The sequence below is a fragment of the Trichoderma gamsii genome, assembly GCF_001481775.2.
Source record: "Trichoderma gamsii strain T6085 chromosome Unknown Scaffold_6.2, whole genome shotgun sequence".
Classification (NCBI taxonomy): Eukaryota; Fungi; Ascomycota; class Sordariomycetes; order Hypocreales; family Hypocreaceae; genus Trichoderma; species Trichoderma gamsii.
In genome coordinates this window covers 176,315-200,470 of record NW_020171343.1, presented here as the reverse complement: position 1 = coordinate 200,470, position 24,156 = coordinate 176,315, and the positions used below count along the sequence as shown (strand labels likewise).

At 49.7% G+C, this 24,156-nt stretch overlaps 5 protein-coding genes across 5 annotated transcripts; 3 read left to right on the top strand and 2 right to left on the bottom strand.

Moving 5' to 3' along the window:
* Positions 1-2,249: 2,249 nt before the first annotated feature.
* TGAM01_v202398 (hypothetical protein) lies at positions 2,250-2,573 on the bottom strand (the record flags this gene model as incomplete). The annotated part of the gene is made up of 1 exon (XM_024548993.1): positions 2,250-2,573. One exon carries the CDS (start codon positions 2,571-2,573, stop codon positions 2,250-2,252), a length of 324 nt encoding a protein of 107 aa, XP_024406232.1.
* Positions 2,574-5,654: 3,081 nt separating this feature from the next.
* TGAM01_v202397 (hypothetical protein) lies at positions 5,655-6,868 on the top strand (the record flags this gene model as incomplete). The annotated part of the gene is made up of 3 exons (XM_018804904.1): positions 5,655-5,888; positions 5,944-6,041; positions 6,115-6,868. 3 exons carry the CDS (start codon positions 5,655-5,657, stop codon positions 6,866-6,868), a joined length of 1,086 nt encoding a protein of 361 aa, XP_018661895.1.
* Positions 6,869-17,022: 10,154 nt separating this feature from the next.
* Positions 17,023-17,871, bottom strand: TGAM01_v202396 (hypothetical protein; the record flags this gene model as incomplete). The annotated part of the gene is made up of 1 exon (XM_018804905.1): positions 17,023-17,871. The coding sequence occupies one exon, from the start codon at positions 17,869-17,871 to the stop codon at positions 17,023-17,025; it is 849 nt and encodes a 282-aa protein (XP_018661896.1).
* Positions 17,872-18,183: 312 nt separating this feature from the next.
* On the top strand, positions 18,184-19,372 carry TGAM01_v202395 (hypothetical protein; the record flags this gene model as incomplete). Its single annotated transcript, XM_018804906.1, has 2 exons — positions 18,184-18,302; positions 18,355-19,372. The coding sequence occupies 2 exons, from the start codon at positions 18,184-18,186 to the stop codon at positions 19,370-19,372; spliced, it is 1,137 nt and encodes a 378-aa protein (XP_018661897.1).
* A 2,004-nt stretch (positions 19,373-21,376) lies between these two features.
* Positions 21,377-23,887, top strand: TGAM01_v202394 (RING-9 protein; the record flags this gene model as incomplete). The annotated part of the gene is made up of 2 exons (XM_018804907.1): positions 21,377-23,499; positions 23,554-23,887. The coding sequence occupies 2 exons, from the start codon at positions 21,377-21,379 to the stop codon at positions 23,885-23,887; spliced, it is 2,457 nt and encodes an 818-aa protein (XP_018661898.1).
* Positions 23,888-24,156: the final 269 nt, after the last annotated feature.

Below are 24,156 nucleotides of genomic sequence, written 5' to 3'. Positions count from 1 at the left end.
GAGAGGATTTATCCCAATTTCTTCTTTCATTGAAACTTTCATTTATTGGAGTGGCCCTTGGACGTATTCCATTTAGGGAATCTGTCAGCGAGGCGGCAAAAGAAGGCAGCTGAGACGCATCGTTCATAACACCCAGGATAATGAAAACACATGAAAATAGAGACAATCACCTGTTCATCGATGATCAAGCTCGGCTGTCGCAATTGGCGGCAATTGCGGTCCGCTCTCCCAGAGGTGACATGCAACGATGGCGTCTCATTGGATTAAAATGCCGGTAGCACGATATCCGATCGGAGTCGGCTATAACGGGCGTCGGACAAGATGCCCTGGATGGGGTGCCATGACGGACTTGCGCAGATTTGCTCGCGCCCAGACTCATTTATGCAATGCAGCCAGATCAAGAAACTGCATGAGTAAGAGAGGAGCACCGAAACAAACAAAACAGACACCCTGTGCTCGGACTACGAGTCATCGGGCTCTAAAAGCCTGGAAACAAGTAGGCTATACCTAGTGATCCTGGTGATAGGGGTGAGATTGAGATGGTGGTTGTGCATCGTAACCAATTGTGGCTCATACTCATCCTTCATAGAGCAGCTGCTCCTACTAGCCACAACAGTTGCTCCGTGGTCCGTCCGTCGGTTCTCACAGCGAGGCCGTCACCAATAAGTGCCAAAGACTCAGAGGAATTTAGGCATCCAGGCCGGAGGCTAACTCAAGTCCGTGGCGGTCGGGCTTTGTAGCGAGTGCGAGCTCCTAGTAAAGTGCCTTGCATGCATCGGGCTCTGTCTAAACAGGATCCCGGCTCCCTGCTAGGCCATCTCTCAGTGCCTCTGTGTTTGAGTGCAAACGAGACTTGGTATGCAGGGACTTGGCACATCCGCTTGAGAGTTACTAGTAGCAGTGTTGGTGGTGGTGCAAGTAGAGGCGTGGGGTCGAATACTTACACAGCAACTTCTAATGATCGTGTAATGGTCGACCAATTGAAGTAAATCATGCAACGGCAGATACAGTGTTGTACAGTTGGATGCTCAGAATGGAAATACTGTAAAATACCGGAGCAATCAACCAACTTTAAAGCCAAAACACCGTCAAGGTTGCAGTGGCGCCAGATTGATAGACGACTAGCATATCATTCGTGGCGAAAGAAACGCCTATCAAATACCTACCTACACAACTAGAGCCTCACGACCAAAAGACACCTTACCATTCCATCTGCCGACATGCAGAAGAGGGGAATCGCACCGCTAAGAAACTTGGACAGCAACTCGTACGAGAGCTCCCCGCAGATTGGGTATAGCATCGCTCGCGTTTCGCCCTCGCTCCAAGCGAGAGGAATTGGCAGAAGCTAAAATAAACGACTTGGGAGGAAAGAGAATAATTTGACTCCTTCGGCGTAAGCGATACAGAGAGATTGGACCGTCATGTCGAGATTCGTACGTCACAAGCAGAGTGGTAGTGGGAGAGGTGCTTTCGCCTTTCAGCCTCCCCAATCGCAGCACAAATAGCCAGAAGTATCTGACTTTCGGCAGTGCCTAAGACGACGACAAGACAATATTAGAGAAGGAAAAAGACGTGCTCCAATTCGTTGCGGGCAAACACATGACTAGATAGGCGAGACACGCGAATGGGACAAGAGAGAATAAGACGAGCGAGAGAAGCCAGTAGAGCGTAAGAGCTAATAGCAGCCAGCGTTTAGCCACTGCCTCTGTGCCTCAAGCCTCGACGCCCTCCTCGCTAGTAGGCTAGTAGCGGGTACCCCTGCGGTACGCCGCCTGGAATGCAGCCACCAGCGGCGTCGCAAGTAGCTCGGCGGGCTACTGGACCTGCATGCCACTGCCAGATAGACTTTTGGCCCAGACGTCAGGCAAGGCGGGTTGAAGAGACTTTGACGCGACTTACCGCCACCGCACGCCAACAGCATGGCTTTAGGGAAAATTAAATATGAATAAAAAGAGGGGCCACGTTTAATGTTTATTTGGAGGCACCTCCAAACAAACGGAATTGGAAAGGGAAAAGGGCGCTTTATGGTCGGGCAAAGGTCGACGTGAGCGGGGAAGCTGCTGGATGTCTGCTTGTACATGTAGTCTATATCGAAAACTCTGCTGCTACTGCTTCACCCAACCACATACACGCACTTTACGTCTCCTACTTGCAGGGCCCGTACATCAGCTTATCTCATTGGGAGCCGCTGTTAGCACGACACGACACGACACGACACGACACGAAACGAAGGAGCGCCTGGCATGATGCTAAAGCGATGGCGCTGAGACGAGGCCCAGTCCGGCGAGCTCTTGTAAGGCACCAAGTGGCGGTGGGTTTGCGGTGATGACGGTCTTGATGTTGTTGCTACCGCTGCATGTCGTTTGTGATTGATGGAAGTCAAATCCCAGATACTTCTGCAAAACGGGCGCCTGGTGACAGACGTCTTTGCGCATTTCCACAATATAATACGGTGGGCTGAGTGAGGCTTGTAGCAAGTCCAAGCATCGTGAAGGACGACACAGTACCTGTATACCTTTGATTACCCAATGCGGCATGCGTGGTGGTAGCATTGAGGCAACATGTGCCTCCATCGTGGCCTTTCTTCACCTGAACTCTTTTTCAACATCATCTCTCCGCGCCCCATTTGGCGCCTCGCCCTGGAGAGCGACCCCGGACTGACGAGCAATTGCACTTGTTGCTTGGCAAGCAGAAAAAAATAAAATAGATTAAAAAATTAAAAGAAATTAATCAATAAGACAATTAAAGAATGTCGATACCTGCGTTTCATGGAGAAACAGCATTTGCCCATCATGCGTATGTATGTAGCTGAGCAAAGCATCCCGGGCGAGAACCCACGAGAAAAAGGGTAAAATTGGGGTATTGGGCAAAGAAAGCAACATTGAACCCTGGAAAAAGGCAGAACCCGCAAGTGCTGTGAAAACGCAAAAAGGTGCCGTCAATCATAGGGCTTAGAATCAATGGGCAACGCAAATGCCATTGCCCAAACTGCAAATGTCCAAAGATGTTGCTGCCAAATTAGCGGCCTCTGCCCAATCACACGTCGCCGCAGGAGAAAAAGCTGGGCGACCCCTTGGACAAAAGCGGTAAAAAGTGAAGCGCTAAGACCACCTTGCCAAGCTGATCGTCCTTTTTTTGCGAGCAGCCGTCAGGAATGGCAGTTTGGAGCAGTAGCTCAAGTCGGGACGTCAAAGCCATTAATCAGCGCGCCAAAGCTCTCCGTGTTGTTGGCTCCATCTCTTACTTCTTTTCAGGGCATCATCGCCCGGAAGCGCAAAGACGCGAAAACGTACCAGATGAGGCAAGGCGCTGGCCCAGCTCCAATTTGCCCAGCGTTCATCTCCCAGGGCGGGGGATTCCCCAATGAGTAATAATGTTTAGGAATATTTAGCAAGCAATTGGAAATAGGTCGACTAGTCTAATGAGAAAGATTGACGTAAGGGTCCTTTCTTTTCGAACTTGTGAACGAAGCGAGCGAGCAACAAGCAATTAGCAACGCACATGGTTTTTGCATCATTACTACAGTAGCAACAGCTTTCTTTACTCGTTTCGTTCGGTCTCTGCTTACAGTATCTGAGCAGGGCCCCCTCCCTCCCCCATCGTTTTTACTTAATCCTCCGTAATATTGCTGCCCAGATTAGGAAAACAATCGCGAAGTATGCGGCCTGTATAATCTTTTTGCGTGCAGCTCGGCAATGAGCCGAAGGGGCGTTCTCCCGCTCGTTTGCATTCTCTTTCGAGTTTCTAGTACCCTTGTAAAAGTTGTAATTTGTGCTATTGCTGGATGGAGAAAGACGAAGATCAAATAAAAATATTTCATGGGCAACCAAACTCAACAAGGGCCATTGGCTAGACAGCTTGATGCGATATATCCACTCATTTCTACTAGGCATTACTCATGCTGAATGAAGGACACACACAAAGCTTGTACAGCCACTACCAATCTATCAATTGAATACAGGAGAGAATGAACGGGACAAAGATTGAAACTCTTCCCCCGATGTCCTGCGGTGTTCCGCACAATACGCAACGCCCACCGGGGAATTGGTCCAACCTCAAGTCCGTCCGCTCGGCGCGGACTTTGCTGGGGCGACGCTGGGCTTTCGAGGCAACGACTGCAAACGGGAGAACCCTGGCTATTTCGTATAAATATACGTGCGCGCAGTAGAATCTGGGCACAGGCTTAGCGTCCATGTACAAACGCCTTGGCCCGCCAGGATTCGATTCGATACGCCGTATTCCAATCCCACTACGACTCCAGTGTAGTAATGACAGGATGTACAATACGCGGTGATGATGTGAATGTGAAGGGAACAAACCAAAAAGGCAATTAAGAGACTTTCCCCTGGCATGTTGACGCTTCTCCTCTTTCTCTCATCACTCGTTATCTCTCTCACCATCGCCTCTCTCTCTCTCCTTCTCTCTGTCTCTCTCAGTCTCCTCATCACTACCGCTGCATTTCGTCATTGTGTCCTCTTTCTCTGGGGCCCGTAGGGAATGAAGTCCTGCGCCTTAGCCGCAACTCTGTGTAATGGGCCAAGGGAAAGGAAAAGACCAATCCGTTGCAAATGGCAAAGGACCGCGGCAAACGGCCTGATGACAGAAGACTAACCCACGTATGCCATCATGCAATTCTGGCCATTGCCGGCACCGAGTGAGGTAACTCGTGTTGGCCGCGATACATGGCTGTACGCCCGGCCATGCGCAAACGTGCGTGTACATATGCACACGGGCTCTACTCGTGGGCACTCGTGGGCGCTAAACCGGCCCAGCGCTGCCCGCTATCAGCTACCGCCAGCCATGAATGTACCTGCCGAGCGTACTGCGCATTGCTGGGCACCATTCCGTGGTCCACTCGCTGCGCTGTAGCGCTCGCAACACTAGCACCCTTTAGCGCTCCGTCAGTGCCCTGTAAGCCCACGCCTGAGCAGCGTGGACGGTCAGCCCAGGGCGCTGGCGGCTAGCACCAGGACGAGCAATGCACTGCCCCTCTAGGCCTAGGGCGCGCTGCTAGCCTCTGTCGCGTCCTCGGACATAATGCCGCTGCCGACCCTGTACACTACAGCCACGCCACCCACCCCTGGGCTCCATCGTTTGGTTTTCTAGTGGCATCTCCCGTAACCGGATATACATGGTACGTACCTCTTGACGCAAGATCCCACAAGGCACGCAGCGCAGCACTAGAGTCGAGGTACTATCACAAATACAACGGTCATTATTAAATACCAATGGCCCAGCTCTGTCAGCTCACCTGGAGACTTCTGACTTACCTCTCTCTACCTCTGCACAAAACGACTCTCTCGTCATTATTAAGCACGACATCAAGGGATCTTCAAGAGCTTTTATATAGTCTGATCAGTCCCGTGCTTTGGCTTACAGAGATCCCTTCACTTCTCTCTTCCTACCCTTTTGGCCTCCTACTTATTCACATCACCAACCATTTACATACCTTACCTATATCTACTTGACCTTGCTCTTGCTTATTGCCTGTGCTTGTCCATGAGGACGTTTGGTTAAAAGACATTTGCATTGTGGGATATCTCCTTGTATCCTTCCCTTCCCATCAACACCGACAACTACCAAGGAAGCAGCTCCTTGCGTATAATTCATAATAACACAACTTCCATTTCATATAAAAACCACAACAATCCAAAATGGTAGCTCACACTCTACCTTCGCCCCCCGCGGAGGAAAAGCCCACCATGTTATCCAGAAAGGGCACCGGCTCAAGTACAAAGTCCGTTAAGCCCGCCCACCGAACATCAAAGCGTGCCGGCTCTGGCGCCGCCGCTGTGCACCACCACGAGCAAGTCACACACACGGGCATGGATGGGAGGCATAAGCGTGTTTGGAAGGCCTGCGAGAGATGTAGAATGAAGAAGACAAAGGTATGCAGCCGCTCGTCTCATATAGTTGGCTTCTCTTTACTGACTTACATAACAGTGCGATGGTGAATTCCCGTGTAAGAGGTGTAAGGACGATGGCCTCGTCTGCACCGCCGGCGTCCGCAAGAAGATGGAGTACAAGCAGCTACCTCGAGGGTAAGTGGAGCCAGATTGATATCCTTGAATCACTCATCAATCGATCAACCAAACTAACATGAACGTGAAACAGATACGCCGAGGTTCTCGAGAACACTCAGTTCGCTCTCATTGCTACTGTTCACAAGCTGTACTCTATGGTTAGGAATGGCCAGACCTGGGATCTTGGTGAACCCGACCTCAACGACCGCCACCAGCCCGTGATCCACGACATTGCACAGAAGCTGGGATGCATCCGACCGAATAGCGACATCGATCTTCCCGTGCACTCAGTCTTCCCCGAGGACGAGGCCGGTATGGCTGAGCTCGCCCGACAGCTGGAAGAGCAGCAGCACCACGACTCCGAAGCCCAGCACAAGGACACCAAGGAGACTGACTCGCCCATGTACAATCGCACCGACCGAGCTTCGTCTTCAGAACTCGACCACTCCGACATCGAGCTCGACTACCGACGAGCAGCCTTTGGCAGCCACAACCCGATGACCATGTCTCCCCAGAGCTACGCCGGCAGCGCCGATTTCGAGTTCAGCCGATCTGCACCCCCCGATCTCGACACCACTGCCCTGTTCGCCACACAGTCACCGAGCCTGTCGACGTTCCCCGACTGGACGATCAAGGCCACCGTGCCCCCTGAGATGACCATGCAGTACTTTCAACAGACTGGCATGTTCCAGGGCATGAGCATGATGGGTCCTGGCCTCAATGGAAACGACTTTGGAACCATCAAGCCCCACGTCCTGTCTGCGGTGTCCAACCCCAACGTGATGATGGGCTTGAGCGATCCCATGATCTACAGTGGCTACGACGATGAGTCGATGCGACTGTAAATCAAAGAAGAAGAAAAAAACAAAAAAGCTACCACAAAAACATCTTACTAGCGATTTTTCTTTTTTTGGGTTCGGGGCGGCAAAGCATTCATTTCAGTTGTACCAATGTGTAATAACATGGTCTTGACGTCTTTTTTTTTGTTACGACTTATTCAATTTCATGGCAAGCCCACACTCATTACTCATGCATAGTGTGGCCTATGGGGATATCCGACAACTTCGATTCTTAACGATCACTTTTTTACATACTTTTCTTCATGTGAAGCATTTCTTCTTCTTTCTTCCCGCATAATTCTATGGGGTTTCATGGCGTTTCGGACAGCAGAGGATTTTGGGATATAGAACGTCTTTTATTTTTATTTTTTTCATTTGTCTTTCGGGAAGAAAGAGGAAGAAGTGTGTGGATACGGCGGAAGGCAAAGGTCGGATCTAAGTGACTATATGGGAGCATTTACTGGGATGACCACTTAAGCAAACAGAGCTTTTCACAACCATAGAACGATGGCACTACGGTGTCACAACCTGAAGTAATTCAAAACCAGAAATAAAATGGAAAAAAAAAATATCAGTTACTGTACACAAATTAATTTGTCACTTGCCTACTGCGCTCAATCATTTGTCGTTGCATTTTCTTTTATTTATCCTACATTTGGTCCGAGCTTAAGATGCCATTTAAGGTATGTTCGATTACAATATCATTTTTCATTAGCCTGTGGCATATTACTATTTTTGACACTCGATCTACCTACTTGTACATGCAGCGTGGGCGTAGGGCTTACAGGACATGCTCATTGCAGCAGCCTCAATTAGCCCAGCTCCTCTGGGCGCTGGAGATGGGGCCTTCTTTTTCAGCATCTAGAGCTCATTCTACCCAGCTTCGGCCCAGACACGTCACGGGCACCCCTAAAGAAATTGACATCTCATGAAAGGGGACCTGTCACCGAGATTCTGGACAAGCAAAACAAGCCAAGCCCCCTCAGCCACACATGCGTTCGTCAAGCTTATTCGTCTAAATACCCAAGATAGCCCTAGTGATAATTTGGTTTCTTCGGTCTCGGGATCGTATAACTGCTAGTTTAGCGGTAGGGATTCTGGTCCCCCCCGGGAGAGGGAAAGGACGGCACAAAAACCACATTATGGCTAAGACCAAAGTGAGCATTGGTGCTCGCACATGTGCATTAGGGGTTTGCCCGTAACGGCTCGTTTTTTCCTAAATTTGAAATTGTTCTATCAAATGGAATGGGCTTCTTGGTGCTTGTTAATCCAGTTTTTTTTTCGCCCTAGAATTCTTTGCTCGGGGCTTCTTGCTTCTGCTTTGACAGCGTACATGTACTTTGCGACGACATCCACTTTCGGGCAATGGGATCGGAGTTTGTCAACAAAGGCAGCATGGTTTGTCATCCCACTTTTTTTTTTCTTTTCACGGATTGCCGAGATGCCAGTGAAGACAATTCCTTCTATGGTCTTTATCGCACCCCTCATTCCTGTCTCTCATCTCATCTCATCTGGCCCTGTTTCCCCGCTACCGCTGTAACTTGTACATTAGATCAAGTACATTTGGGGTTTGTTTGCAGCTGTATATCAAAATCGGCCCACGCCAAGCGCATGGGGGGAAAATGAGGCACACTTTTGGTAAAATTACGTGTAAGAGAGACAAGCGATGGAGCCTTGTGTTATGGTAGCAGCGCTATGGAGTTTACACTGTTTTTTTCTTCTTTTCCTTGCGGTTCGATTTGACATATTATCCCCGTGCCTTATACCCAGGCCAATGCCCGGAGGTACCCACGAATCCAACGATGTGACCCATCGGAGATAAAAAGAGCAAATATTGCAAATTCGAGAACGGGAAAAAAACAAGGCTAGCCAAGTGAGAAGGAAATAGCCAATGGAAGGCGAGATGAAAGATGAAGGGCCATACAAAGAGGACTCATGGGGAAAAATGGCCCCCGGCGTGTCAAAAGTTTCCGCCGCTGACAAAACATCAAAAAACGGAGTAAGGAATTAATCTTGTGAGCTCCAAAGTCGGAAATATCCATCAGCAAAGCAACAAAGGCACAAGGACAAGCACACAAGCCTAGCAGGTAGCACTACCACTAATCCATCACTAGCAGGAGCATTTTGCAGCGGAGGGTTTGTGAGGTGTGATTTTCAGCAGTTTCCAGTACATATCGCATCGGCGCCTAAATAGCTGCTTTGCCTGGTACCTTTGACTTCGGCAGTTAATTGCGATCTGGACAGAGAGTGTGTGCACCAAAAGTGGCAATTGCTGGATGCAGAATTCAGAGGGATTGCCCCTACTGCTACCTAAGCAGGCAGAATCTGTGCCGGGCTCGGCAGTTTTGCTTTTCCACTGAGTCACCGGGCGACGGCGATTTTGCGGCTACAGACAGCTACCCAGGTAGGTAAGGTAGGTATTGCTAAGGAAGTTGGATGGGATATCCTGCGATATCCGCAAATCGCTAACTGGAAACTAGAAGCTCTCTAGCACCGGCCAAAGAAGGATGAAAAAAATCGATAAAAGCAAGAAATTAGCTTAAAAATCAAGCATGGCGATCCGCGTGGATACGTGTATGACCAATTGGCCGGGTTACTCATGTAAATGCAACTTCCAGCTTCAGATATCCGACCTGTCGTTCTGTGAGCCGCCGCCTTCAGTCCTGCAAAGTCCCCGCAAAAGCCCGCAATAGCTGCGGTCTTTTTGCGAAAGTTGGTATTGAATTAGAGAAAAAAAAGGGCCGTACAAGTCCACGGAGTTGACAATTAGTTGAAGAAGAAAATATTCATAGAGAAAGAAAAAAAAAAATTAATGCCACGGAGTCAAGACGTCTTCGGCGATCATATGTCCGCAACTAATAGCTTAGAAGCGGGAAAGTTGTCCGTGGACTTTTTGCTTCTTCTTCCACCCACCCCTTTCCCCTGCGTTTATGATTATTCTAGCTGCGAATAATATCCAATTAATATACTTGAAGTTGTCTATTTTGTGCGTGTATAGTATGATATTTGGCATGCACGAGACGAGACAGTTGTATACAAAGCGGCACGCCTTCATGTCGGCCACCCCCCTTGTACAACGGGCACGTCCTCAACTCCGACCGAGGCACAATCGCCGAATCGAGACGGAAGCGTGACCAAGCACGCGCATGCACTGCGACTTTGACAGCAAGCCTTCCCTAATTTACCTGTAGTATCTGCAGTCCTGCCTCTGAATCTTTCCATGGACATTTAGGTGTATTGCTGTAGATGGTTCTGCAGCCAGTCGGGGTTGGGCTTGTTCAAGCTACTACTACTGCTCAAAGCGGCAACAGGCCATCCGGCGTCAGGATCCCGGACCCGGACCTTCGCAAGACTCCGAACGCCGCCGGGTCAGGCAAGATACGGGGCCTGGACCTTTGTTTTTTTCCTTCTTTTTGCGCATGGCTTTTCTAAGAAGGGGCGTGTATAGAAAAAGCCAGGCAGTGAGTGGGCTTGGGGCTGTATATACTTTGCCTTTGCGGGGGGTACACGTTTTGTTTTTTCTTTGGCAAAGGATCAAACCAGCTTGTGGCTAGGCAAGTAAGTACATGCAAGTACTAGGCTGAGTATGCAGATGCGTATTACAAAAGCTGTTGTACTAAAGATAATGACTGCTCGGTGGGTAGAAGATGCAGCGGTTTTACTCGATCCAGAAAGCTGGTGAGAACAGACGGCGCACGCCCATAGCAACTACTGGAATACTACAAGTACCTAGCCTACAATTTAAAACAGAAAATAAGTTTGCGATTTAACCCACATTAGGCTTCACGAGTGGGCAGCCGGGCTTGCTTTACTAATGAAGCCCGCGCTGGTACCTCGCGGGCGACCAGACAGCGCTGCCCACTTGTTTGTGGCTTGCGCAAGATACGATTCCTGGGATGAAGATGGAGGGGGGTCCCAGTTCCAGGGCTGGACGACAGATAGCCTATTCCTCCTCGGCGTGCAAATACACGTAAAGGGCTTCTTGTTCGTTTCGTGTCTCGCATTCGCACTTCTCATCATGAGCTGCGTATACATACAAAGGTACATGCTCGCAAGACCCAGCTCCATGGATCAGGATCAGGATCACGATTTTAGCATCAGGGAGCCACCAAAGCCCGCACGGAGGACGGCGTGTTCCCGCCGACGCCCTGCATTTCCCCCCCTCTCCACCATCGGTCAGCTATTCATTCCCGCCTCCATGAGTCCATGCCCATCGGGGTGTTGTTCAGCTTGTCGATGCTCGTTTTGTCATCCCCTTGAACCAAACAAGAGTGCGTCTGTGCATGTTCTCCGTCTTTGCCATGGATACCCCCTTGTAAATAGGAGAAGTAGCAGATGAACTAGAGAATAAATAAATATATTAACGATTTAATTGTTTGGTGTTTATCCAGCGGACTTTGGCCCGCACAGCTCGGCCTGTTGCAATATACCGCTTCTGTACACCACCACTGACTGCTTCTTTTATGCGGAGTGCGGACGGACTAAGGGTATGTATACACGAATTCACAGCATAGCATCACAAAGGGGCATTACATGCATTACAGCTTTACACGCATTCCAGGCAAAGCCTGCTTCATGCTCTCCCACTTGATCGCCGCACGGCGCTTTACACACTTTAGTCTTTGGCGCGCGCGCTGGCTTAATATGTCTTTCAGCCCAAAAGCCACGGTTTTGTCAGCCCTGCCAGCGGCTTAACAAATCAAATATCCATATATGCTCCTAGTCGAAAAACCATGTCTGGAACCGGGCATTAATGTACAGTGCCCGTAGGGCAACGCCTCTTGCTCATTGGCTCGCGAGGTGCCAGCTTGCTGGTATTCCAAAGTATGGGTATGGTAAGTAGGCGTGTTAGCCGCATCGATGTTTAGAACGAACAGACGAACGCACGAGTACGAGCTAATACCTACACCAAGAACCCTGAAAACTTCATAGGTGCTGCTTGGCTCGAAAAAGTGCCCAGCATTGGCAACTTGGCGCATCGCCCTCCTTCTTTGTCATAGGTTAGAAATCAACACCGCCGACAAACCAAGGCTCATAGCAGCCCGCGTATCGCCCAGTGTGTCCTCATCGTCCTCTTCATCGCTTGTCTCAAGTAAACTCTTGCACAGTGGCGTCTCGAGTCGGCGTCCCCTCCACTCATCGCGATGAAATGACAAGCTCTAAAGCTTACCGGACGGGACCCCTGCTTTTTCAGCCATGATTGGCACGTGGATACGCCCATTGACTCAGCGGAGTTTGGGAGCTTGGGACTGCTGTGTTAACTCCGTCAATCACCACGAGCCATGTACTTACTCTGTCCGGCTTTGGTATCTGGCAGCGAAAGGATTAAGCTTGTGTTAATTATTACTATTCAGACAAGAATCCCGCCACCCCCAGAATGGCACAGAATGTCCAGAAACGGAGGCGTAACTTGGACGCAGCAGCTGCCTGATTGAAGCGTGTTCTGCTGGCATCACGATCCCTATCATCGGCATAGCACCCTGCTCGATGTAAGACACTACAGAATATACAGCATGTACCTACTTGCAGTAGCATGTAGCTCCAGGGCTCCAAATTGTGGATACGCGTATCACCAAGCGGACCTGATGTGGTGAGAGCGATGACAGATACCATTAAACGTGGGGAGCGGGTCGATAGCCTACTTGTATGATTCATGTGCAGCAATACATTCTTGACGAAATGACATGTGATTGTACGATTGGTCTCTCTTGATGTTTTTACCCAATATGGACCTCGCTTATTTTATTTGTTCAAAACAACAAGATCCAAAAAAACAAAAGCAACAATAACAAATACCAAAAGCCAAAGTAACTAAACACCAGGGGCTGAAAAATAAAATAAAAAAAGAGTCCCTCCGCGCTGACACAGAAAAGAGGCTTGAGTCTAGCTCTTACACGCCCCCTCCCTCACATTTCGCCTAGCTCGCCAGCAAGATGTATCCTAAAATTCATAATTTAGCATTTTCTTTTAATTCCTACGGCAGCACCAGCCAGCCGGGCACAAATCCAAAACATCGGTGGCGTCTTACCAAAGAATAAAATCGGCCAGCCAAAAAGACCACTTGGTGAAATAGAAGAGAAAATCAAATCCGGCCTTGGCCAGGTGCGGCAGTTGTGAAAAAGTTTCCATTCTTTAGCTCATCTCGGCAGCGCGAGCTACTTTGGCTTGCTTCGGATTTCTAATTGTTCAACTATGCTTGTCGCCGACACAAGAGCTCTAAAGAAGCTCTCAAAAAGCGATAGACAGCACTTTCTTTATCTGGAACAGGGTTCGCGATTAGCGGAATGGCGCGCGTTCCTTGCGGTGATAGGTTGACGTCGGAATCCCTGTGCCGAGCTCTGCAGCTCCCCTATGAACAGCTCATCGTGGCTTTCGACGGACGAAATGATCCTTCGCCTGAGCCCGAATTTGTGATGAGTCCGCTGTAGCTATGTCATGACTTCGTCCTGTTGATGCAGCGAGCATCCTTCTGCCTCTCTCTTACTGGTCTGCTCGCATAGATTCCCTTCCTCAACTTTTTGTGCTACATGCCATCTTACCCCCTCTTACAAGCTCCCGCCTGGTTGCTATTTGCTGGCACTGATGCCTTATGACTAAAATGTGGCTGCTGTAGCACCTACTCGCCTGGACGGTGTTAAGAGTTCTGGTTCATTCCTCAGCCTTGTCGGCGATGCTTAGATAGGTATTTCGGCTAACGGTGGTGGTTGCATAGAGTTAAGAGTTTATTCCGAATGGCTTGAGGGTGTGGGGAGATAATGCCGATGCCGAGAGCTCGGTACCAGGCTAAAACGCGAGTCAAAAGAGACAAAGCGTGCCTCTTTGGCGGTTGTCGTGCTTGATGGCTGGTAGATTTTACTTGATGACTGTGAGTTGGCTGCATACAGCGAGGTGTGGTGTTTAGACGAGCGTTTGCCATGACACAAAGACGTTGATTATCTATTATCATCAAGGGCGTATTTGGGCTGACGTTGCCGTAAAGCGTTGCTCTACAAGCATCATGGATGTCGCCCGGCTCTGATAGATGGGATCGTCAACAAGTGTAGTGATAGCTCCAAGACCAGCGGCTGCAAACGCCCATGTTTGTCACAAGATCTTCACCTGTCAAAAGAAAATAGTCGAGAAGGGTCCAAAACTACTACACTACCTTGGCTACTAAACAAGCTCTCACACGATCTCGACTCTTTGACATGCAGACCTGCTCCTCCAACTTACACATGAGTCAGGAAGAGCGGGCTGAAGATCATCCAGAGCATGTGCTTGTCCAAGCACTAACCAAACCTTGATATAAATACCAGATTAAATACATGTCCGCCATTGCTGTTCATCCAATCACCGTGAATAGCCCCATTCCACCCAGTCTCAATCAGCTGTCGGTGGCTTAAGCCTCACACAGCTTTACTCAGCGCCAGCAAGTTGTAAAAAAGCAATGTAAACTTGCAAGATAGCTCTAAAACAAGTGAAGTTCCTTCCCACCCTCACTCAGCCCTATTATGCCCCCATTCGATGCAGCGAGAGCCATAGCCTTTCTTTGCCGAATCCTTAAGTCGGATAGTTTGAAGTTTGTACCCGGTAACTTGGGTCTACGATAACACTAGAATGGAAAGTCGTTTGCCATTGCCATTTGCTTGTTGCTAGATTTATTCATTTTATTTTATCTTATTTTATTCGAATTTTCATTTCAATTGTTTAATTAGTAATTCAACTTTTCGTTTGACTCACACCCCTCCCTTCGAATCGATTTCCCCTCTGCCCTTCAAAACGCCCAGGGACTCTCTCAAATTTCACTATTGGCTCTCTCGCAAGAAAGGCGTCTTCTCGACTCGAATTGGGGCGTCAAAGAACGCTTCTGCGCATTTTTCTCTAATGGAAATGAACTGGCCTTGGCGGCCCTGACATCACAGTTTCTTGGGTCAGGGGCTGCTACTGTCCCTCGGGGATTTTTATGTCTTGCCGGTCGGCGACCTCCGATGACAAGCTTAATCGAGGCACGATGCCAAATACTAATATTAGAGTTACGCTGACAAGAAAAGATACTTTTCATCCCGTCTGTAAGGTAAGGTAAGCATAGGTATACCTAAGAGAATCCTCAAGTATACCATATGACTGGTCGATCTCGGATAACGGCCGTGACATGCAAATCGAGGGGCTCTCTCCCCTCTGTTCCAAATAGCTGTTTCCACCTGGATGTCTATTGGTTCCCTGGAAAAACAGCCGGTCGTTTTCTCGCACGAGAGCAAAACGTGCTTTTCAGGAGGCACGTGTGCCAAACTCGACGCCGGCTCGCTCTGATTGCTGGGAGGCTTCGTTAACGGCCCAGCCGCACCGCCAAAGAAGAGCGATCCGCATCCTCGATTGGCCTCTCGCCAGCGAGGCTGGGCACTATTAGGAATCAGACTTTGCGGGGTAGACCGATAACCAGAAGGCCGGGACAAGCCTCCTTTTCAGCTTTGGCTGGCTGGCTGGCTAACCACACTTCTCTCCGTTGTCTTTCCGACGGAGGCTTTCCGCAGTGTTTGCTTAGGTAGCTTCTCTGGCCAATTGATTGCTCTTTTGGATGAGGGGGATGTTTGCCTAGGAGGGGTGTATTGACGCACGTTGTTGCTGCGTTTGACTTTGCTAGGCGTGTGTCGCGTGCGTGAATAGTTTCGAAGGATGAGGCTGAGATAAGGTGAAAGAGCTATACCAATCGTTGTTAGCTATGCGAGTCAGCTAATCATTGTAGAGTAGAAGAAGAATAGAATATATGCACTAAATGACGAAATGGCTGTTATTTTGCTTCCAGATCCATCAAAATCAAAATTTGCACGTCAAGGATCGGAGACAGATCGGAAGGCGAGTGAGAAAGGGGGGCAACTATGGACTTTGGCGTTTCTTCTGTTGGGCTAATAAACACAACGAGGAAACATATTTGGCTATTTAATGTGTGAAAAAAAAAGATAGAAATCTTGGTCCATTTCGTTAATAATAAACGAAAGGGTTTCCCAATTAGAATACATCATGTGAAAGTATGGGATCTTGTTAGCCACAAGAAGGCAAAAGAACATTCTAGCAAGGGCTCTACAATTTTATGGATATGCAGACTAAACCTGCAGTTTGCTTGTGCTTGTGTCTCTAGTAATACATTACTGTATAGTTGCGTGTAAATTCAATGTAACATGATAGAAATCTTCAATTTTTTCATCCATGTGTCTAACACGAAACTAGACGGCTTTGCTATTCCGCGTGTCTTCTAAGAAACAATCTGATCCAAGTTTTTGGATACTTCAATTGTTGCTCGCATAGAAGATAGACTCATTTACAGTCCATTTGAAACTCATACCGCGTATGTCCGCACAGCATTAAAGGCAAAGAACTAGCTCACTTTAATAGCTTATCCCTGTCGTAGATATTGATGTCTGTAGGACTGCAAATGATTTCTTCGTCGCCAGTTAAAGCTATTAAGAGCGCACCCCAAAAAGTTCAACTATATTGCAATACCCTCTTGCCTCCTTGACGACGTGAATACAATATTCCATGGAACTCTATGCCGCAAGTTCTTGGAAAGCCTTGCTGGTTGTGGTTTGACGACGTATGTTAATATAGCCTGATAGATAACTTTTTTTCATTTTGATGATTTACGCATTTTTCTAAATCTACGCGTCTGTTCAAAAATCTTAACATATGAATCAACTTCAGTGTGTTGAGTTCGGAGCATATTCCAATTTTCTGCAACACTCGATTCCAAAGGACGTTACTTTACTACGCAGTTAGATTTCTGTTTTCTCATGCTGATGGTTAACGCATCAGTAGTTACATTCTTTACCTACGATGTCTAAAGAAATGATTCGTAGAGCGAAGAAGACATCTCTTAATCTCGAGGTTCGCATGATCTGGGACAAAGGCGCACACTAGCTGAAAATGTCGCGTAATTTCACGATAGGTATAAGAGTATAGAATGCTTGTTCAATAGATCTGGGCCTCGTTCTTAAAATTAATTTTTGCTTCTGGTATATACACAAAATCTTTTCAAAGCACTTTCCGTCCAAGGCCAATAAGAAGCCTTCCAACGCCCCTTTAGCCCAAGCATTGCAGTATCTGAGCAAACCAAAAACGCCAAACAAACCCATTTAAACCTCTATAAACCATGCTCGTATAATGCCGTAAATTCACACTCGTTCGCGTCATGGCTTGATATCAAGGACCTGCTTCAACATGCTCTCGCTGGCTCTCCACCATCGAGCTCTCTGCTCGAGATCATCCGCAACTCCGCCAAGAGCGGCCTCTTTCCTCCTCTGAGCTTCACGCGCAGCCGTAGTACTATTGTGTCGTTTCACTTCCAACGGCTGCAACTCAGCCTGCAGTCTTTCTACCTCCTTTCTCTTTCTGGGAACCCTGGACTGCAGCGCCTCAAGCTCTCGCGCAAGCTCTTGCTGCTCGGCTTTCCGCTTCGAAACAAGGCTGAGCGTCTTTGCGAGAGGCAGCTGGAGTTTCGGATCCGCATCTGACTCCTCGTTCTGGTCTTTGAGCTCCTTGATGCGATTCTCCAGCTCGATTGTCTTGGCAGGCAGCTCTTCCAACCGCACAGTCTCCAGCTGAATCTTTTCATAGCGCTTGCTTAGGTCTCGCCCCCTGGCTTCCAAGTCGGAAACCATGTCTGCCACCTCCAACTTGAGATTCTTGAGTTGCGCTTTGGCCTCTGCATTTTCCCGCTCAAGATCCAGGTTCTCCTGGAGCGTGACAATGAGCGGCGGATCGCCTACGATTGCGCGGATGAACTTCTCCTTTGTCACCTGCTCGACATAGGAAAATCGGAGTTTGGAAAAGAGCTCTTTGTAATGAATAAGATCCGCGTCCAGGCTGGTTGGAGAAGGGCCGTCCATGGACGTGTTGGACGCGTCGGAGATGCGCTGGCGGGCATCATTTGGCGTAGAATTTGAAATTGGCTCGCTCAATTTGATGATGGAAAGCTCGTTTTTCTCCTGGAGACGGCGCAGAGCCTCGAGCACCTTTTCTGGTGTTTTCGTGCTCATCTTGCAGTTCAAAAATTAAAAAAACCACTTCGCAAAGCAGTCAATACAATGAGAGTCTGCTCGCTCTTCTGAGATTGAATATCGCCAGCGCCTGTGATGCAGAGTTGATGCAGCGTGTTGACACAGAGCCCAATACAGTCTAGCGTTCGTGTTGCATGCACCACTTATCTTATCAACAGGGGTCTCATGCGCTGAGTCACCTTTTGCGAACTTGTTTGCTGGACCCTGTTTTCTTCAACTCAGATTTACTGTTACATCACGGACGTCACGACCATTATTATGTTCTATTAGCTTCGCTGTTCTGCTTTTATTATGCCAAACGACGAATTTCTCACCGACGAATATGTCGCCGGCCTTCTGGCCAAAGAGGCCAGCGACTGCTCGCTGAAGTACTCCGCAATGGGTATGGAAGCCTTCAACACCAAAACTAAGTAATACAATTCGCGGTTCTGCGTATGGGGCATTGTTCTGACGGAGAGAAAGGCCGTCCAACTCGCTGAAACCGAATACGAGATTCTTGAGGAACATCATCAACGAAACGGATTCGCACAATAAAGCGCTGCTTGCCAAGGAAGCGGCCGAGTCAAGAGCGAGGCTGAAGGACCTGGAGCGCGCGGAAGAGGTCAAACGACTCAAGACGGACCCAACTCCCAGGGATATACGGAAGCGGCAGCTTGGAAGCATCCAATCCATTCTAGGCGGGCCAAGACACAAACGCGACGATGATACGAAGACGGCTGCTAGCGAAGGAAGATCTAAGAATAGGAGTGATGGCGATCGCCATTCGCATCGGTCGTCGCATCGCGATAGAGATGCAATCTCTGATCGTCGCACGTCGAAGAAAGACTATGGCCGGCTGTCAAGAAGCCCCCAGGACGACGAGCGAAGGTCTCACCACGAAGATAAATCACGGAGCTCCCGAAAGAGGCACCGCGACCACTCCCCGGAACATAAACGCCGACATTCTCGCGACCGCGAAAGAGATCGATCCAGGTCGCCCCGCCGCCGCCGACGTTCTCGATCACCTCGAACGAAGAGAAGCAAACATCGGAGCCGCTCTCCTTTAGCTGCAGAGAAGCAGCCTTCAAGAGATACTCGTGACAGAAATGATGGCGACGAGTCAGATCCCTTGGAAGAATTAATTGGACCTGCTCCGCCTCCTAAATACCGTGGACGGGGGACCGTTGGAGGAGCGTCTGGCCTAGATCGGCGGTTTTCTGATTCATACGATCCAAGTACAGATGTCCTACCAGACGATGATGATCCGGTGGAAGCGTTTCAAAATCGCCAGAAGCTGCGACTGATCCAACAAGAACGGATGAGAGCAGCCGAGACCGCGGAACACCAGGCTCAGAAGACAAGCAGTAGCCAACGAGAGAAGACGGAGGAGGATGTGGTGTGGTCCAAGGCGGGCGAAAAGAGGGCATGGGATCGCGGGAAGGGGGAGGATGGAGATGACAGCGACGATATCACCATGCGCGGCGTCTTATCAGAATTCTGAGGTCATATAGGAGGTTGATTCAGGAGTAGCATTAGGATGGGCGCATTAGTATTTAGTAAATAGCTGGCTGGTTTGAGTGGATGGTTTTGTTAGAGGCGCTGGGTTGAGATTTCTGTTGGTTATTGCTTGGAGAATTGGCTGTTGCTTGGAAATTGACCGAGTCCATATGAGTTATGATTTACGAAGCAGCAAAAGATTATTACTGTAGACATTTTTCTATATATAAAAGCACGCATATATCTACTTGGAAATGCCATGACTTGCGTGAATACGCAGATGTGCAGGGCATAGATCACAAAAGTGGGAAGCACATGCAAATCATGCCTAATGCAAAAGCTACCCCTGGCCAAACGATACAACTTGAAGATGCTGGGATTGAGCCCCCTTCGTATTCGTCTGCGGTTATGAGAGCACGTGCGCACTCCAAGAACTACTGACTCCCGTCTTTTCATCCTCAGCGCAGCTTTTAAAAGAATACGCATTCATTTGATATCTGCCCATCTGCTGTTTCACTCGCAAAAGCTGGATTTCAAATACCCTTTGGCCAGGGCAGTCACAAGTGCCGGGAATGGCACGCTGCAAGCAAGTCATGCCATCTGATCCACCTGATGTCGTCACGAGCAGTTGCGTCATGCAGCTCTTCATGTTCCTCAGCAGCCAAAGGGCAGTGGATGCTTACAGTAGTGGGTTCAATGTTAGTGGATACACGGCCCCTAGCTCTGCTGGCCATCAGAACCTAATTCTGGCCTTGAACGGCTCCCCTTGTGCTAGGACGGTAATTTGTGTAAGATCATCGCTGTAGGAGGTTTGATCTGTAAACATTTCGATGTGACGGTCTGTTGTTGAAGATGCGATGGATGCAGGGAGCAGATATGAAGAGAGGCAGATCATGTACTGTGATGTTATAAATAGTAGTACATAGTAAAATCCATGTCTTCTCCAGACAATTCCCCATTCGGCGCGAGGACACATGCAGTCCCGCTTATTTTGTATCAATCTGATCTTCCGCTGCTGTCGGCTGATTGATTCAGATAGGTAGTGTCACATTAGGCTCGATACATTTTGGGAAGCAAAAACGAAGGCAGAAACGGTGACGCTGTCCCATTTCGAAGATTCTCCCTGCTTTTGGCCAACATGAATGTAGCTGGCCTATATGGAAATTGAAGCGAGCTGAGCTATTCCAGCTCATGTCGTGAGGCAGCCCAGCATCGGGCCAGGGCTCCACCGGCTAGCAGCTCTCAGCCCATCGTCCCACAGCCAGGCGTGCTAAACGCGTGCTCGATCACAGAAGCCGAACCCGCGATGCCCCGTCTGTCAGATCAGCGAAATGCCGGGAGTGGCAGCGAAAGCCGTCGTGCGCTGGGAATCTTGCAAAGCCTCATATTCCACGTGCGTTGAGATCTCGAAGCAGCAACTGGGCTGCAGAAAGTCGGTTTGCCGTTACATATGCGTAAATGCTTGTTCTGGTCGGAAACGGATGTTCCAAGACACTTACAGCGCCACTGTTGCATTTACAGGCCACTGCCTTGGCACTATTAGCGGCCTGGGCCTCCTCCGCCACTGCCGCCCGCTCGCTATAAGCGTCGTGTTTCTTAAGTGCAGAGGCCCATCGTCGCGCCTCTTTGCCCACCCCGCCCTGTGCAGTTTACTGCTCAGTAGCCCAATACCTCTCGGCTTTTATCCTCTGGACGCCAAACTCTGTTTCCTATTTTACCCTTCTTACGCCCGATTCTTTTGTGCGCGTCGTCCTACGTCGTTTATATCGTCCCTCTAGAAAGTGATTTATCTGTTTGTTCTTGTTCTCGCCGTTTCCCGCGTATCCGATAATACTTTTCTCTTCTCATCCTGTCGCCCGGCATTGAGCTCATGCGGTTGTCTCAGCCGGACGACGTCAGCCTCTCCCTGAGCTGAGGCATAACAACCTCATCTTTGGCGAAACAGAATTTAACAACAACGCAAACAAGCCCATACATCTGCGGCCAGCCCGCAACTACACGCCTCACGATGCGGACCCCTCGGATCGTGATCCTTGTGTTCTGCATCTCCTCGACTCTCTTCCTCCTCTTCCGCTCAGCGACAGCGTCCAGACACGCCGCATCGTCTCGGTACCCCACTGAGAGCCGACCCAATAGATCGATATGGGGACTCATCTTCTACAACACGCCCTTCTCGCTGTTTCCGCCCAACGCCGCCATCAGCCTGACCGACGACAACAGCACATCTTTTGCGGCTCGACCTGCAGCGTTCGGGCCCAGTCTATCACCGGGCGGCCTGAGCGGGCAGCTGTGGGTTGGGAGCGGCTTCACTGAAGACAGCTTCGACGTCAACGGAGAGCTCGGCTGCAGCGACCTTCCTGGCTGGGACGGCGCAGACGCAAAACATGCGCTGAAGCAAAGCGTTCGCGGAGCTGCCTTGCGCGCCGATGCCTTCAAATCTATACGCCATCCTCGGGCACATGATGATCTTCTTAGTCTAGACAAACCGGCTTCAGATGCAGGAGCAGGCCTCGACCTGAAGATTCCTACTGATGATGGCACCGACAACCACCTCCACGTCAGATTTAGCAGCGCCCTCCCTCGCCAAGACGCCTCTGCATCCTCTCACGCCGATATCCAATCGATTCAAGAAGGAGCAGAGATCAAGGGAAAGATTGTTCTGTTGATGCGCGGAGGATGTGGATTCTTAGAAAAAGTCATGTGGGCACAGCGCAGAGGCGCCATTGGTGTTATCGTGGGCGACAACGTCAAAGGGGGACCGCTGATCCAAATGTTTGCCCATGGCGACGAGGTCGACAACGTGACCATTCCGTCGGTGTTCACAGCTCGGACGACCGCACAACTGCTGTCTTCCTTGACGCAGCCTGGCAGTTTTATCGAAGACACTCTCGACGACAACGGCAACCCTGTGTTGAAAGTCCAGCAAGGTTCCAGGGCAAGAAAGAGCAAGAGCTCAGGTTCGAAGACCACTCGGTCGAAGAAGTCAAAGAGGTCGGCCAAGGCGAACCGATTGACCAAGAGAAAAGAAGTAGAAGCTAAGACGGGTTGGTTTTCACGCTTTTTCAAATGGGGCACATCTTCTCGTGGCGTCCACAGTGAAAGCCGGCCGCCCAGCAGCGGCCAAATAGACTGGGTGGTGGTCGAGGATCGGGTTGACGAAAAAGACAGTGTTACAGGACCCAGCTCAACGAAACAGAAGAAGCAACCAAAGCGACCGAAAGCAGGAAGCGACGACTTTGTTATCGGAGTTCAAGACTGGCGGGACCCAGATGTTCTAAGCAATGCCAAGGCACCGGCCTCTCTTGCTGATGTCTCTGACAAGATGACGATCCCCCATGAACCCAAAGGTGGAAGCATTACTCCAAGCAGCGGCGAGTATAGGCTCCGTAAGGTGTCTGAAGATGAAACTGAGTCTACCTCGACCTTTGAGCTCAGAGGAGTCGCGCCATCTGGCAAGGGCAAGGGCCTCATCTCCCGAATATTTGGTGATGATGATGACGAGATAGATGAGGCTCTTGAGCTTGACAATGGTGATGATGAGGACGACATTCCAGAGGAGGACGAGGATCCTGTTCATCATGAGGGCCTCTGGGTTACCATCACGCCGACTAGTAGCGCCAGTCCGTTCTTCGATACCCTCCTTGTCCTTGTAATCAGCCCCTTGGTGACACTTTCAATCGTATATGCTCTCCTGGTTTTGCGTGCGAGAATTCGAAGGAGAAGATGGCGAGCGCCCAAATCTGTGGTCGAGCGACTGCCCGTCAGGACCTACCACACCGTCGCACGCTCCCCCAGCATGTCACCCAGGGTTCCCTCTCCCTCAGGCGCAACGGCGACCACGCCGCTATTACAGTCTAACCCCAGACCCAGCAGACCACGGCCTCGTTCCAGGACCGCCAGTGGAGCTTTGGAGAGCGCAAATTTCCACACGCCAGCTTCCAGCAGCTTGTCGGCGCTACAGACGAACCCTCGTGCTGGCCGTTCGGGCCACGAAAGGGGGGCCATCTCAGGGGAGTGGAGGAAGTACATGGGAAGACAGGTAGAGTGTGTCGTCTGCCTGGAGGAATATATCGATGGCGTGAGTAGGGTGATGAGGCTTCCTTGCGGCCATGAATTCCACGCCGACTGCATGTGAGTATTCTTGTTCCTTCCTGTTGGGAATATCAGACTAACGGGCATAAAAAGCACTCCATGGTTGACTACTCGTCGGCGAACATGTCCAATCTGCAAGGGAGACGTTGTCCGTTCCATGGGCCGTAGCTCATGGACTAACCCTAGATATGAACCGTACCATGACGATGGCGACGACGATGACGATGAGCAGGTGGTTGAAGGTTCAGCATCATCCAGCAGCGATGAGGATGTTGAGCAAGGCGTAGCGGAAGTGGAACCCTCTGAGGCACGCCGATCGAATTGGCAACACAATTTCTTTGGCATCATACCTGGCGTTGTTGGTTACAACCGCAGAGCACGATCCCCGTCGCCGCCTCCAGAGGATCGCCAGGCGGGATCCCACTAATGATACGATATCCTCTTTCCAATGCCAAGCTTTTTGGGTCAGCCTCTATTCACCAGTATTGGGCAAGAGCTGGCAGATGGAATCGCAGTTTTACAGGGATACATCTTGGCGGCAACATGTCTTGGCGGCACAGTTTTGTTATTAGGAGCAACGACTGTTTGTTCTGGCGTAGTGGGCAATAGGAGCAATAGGAGTTTCGTTTGTGTTTTTGGAATTAAAGCAGGCAGTACTTTCTTGGGAAATTTGTTATTTATCATTGGCCCATCTGC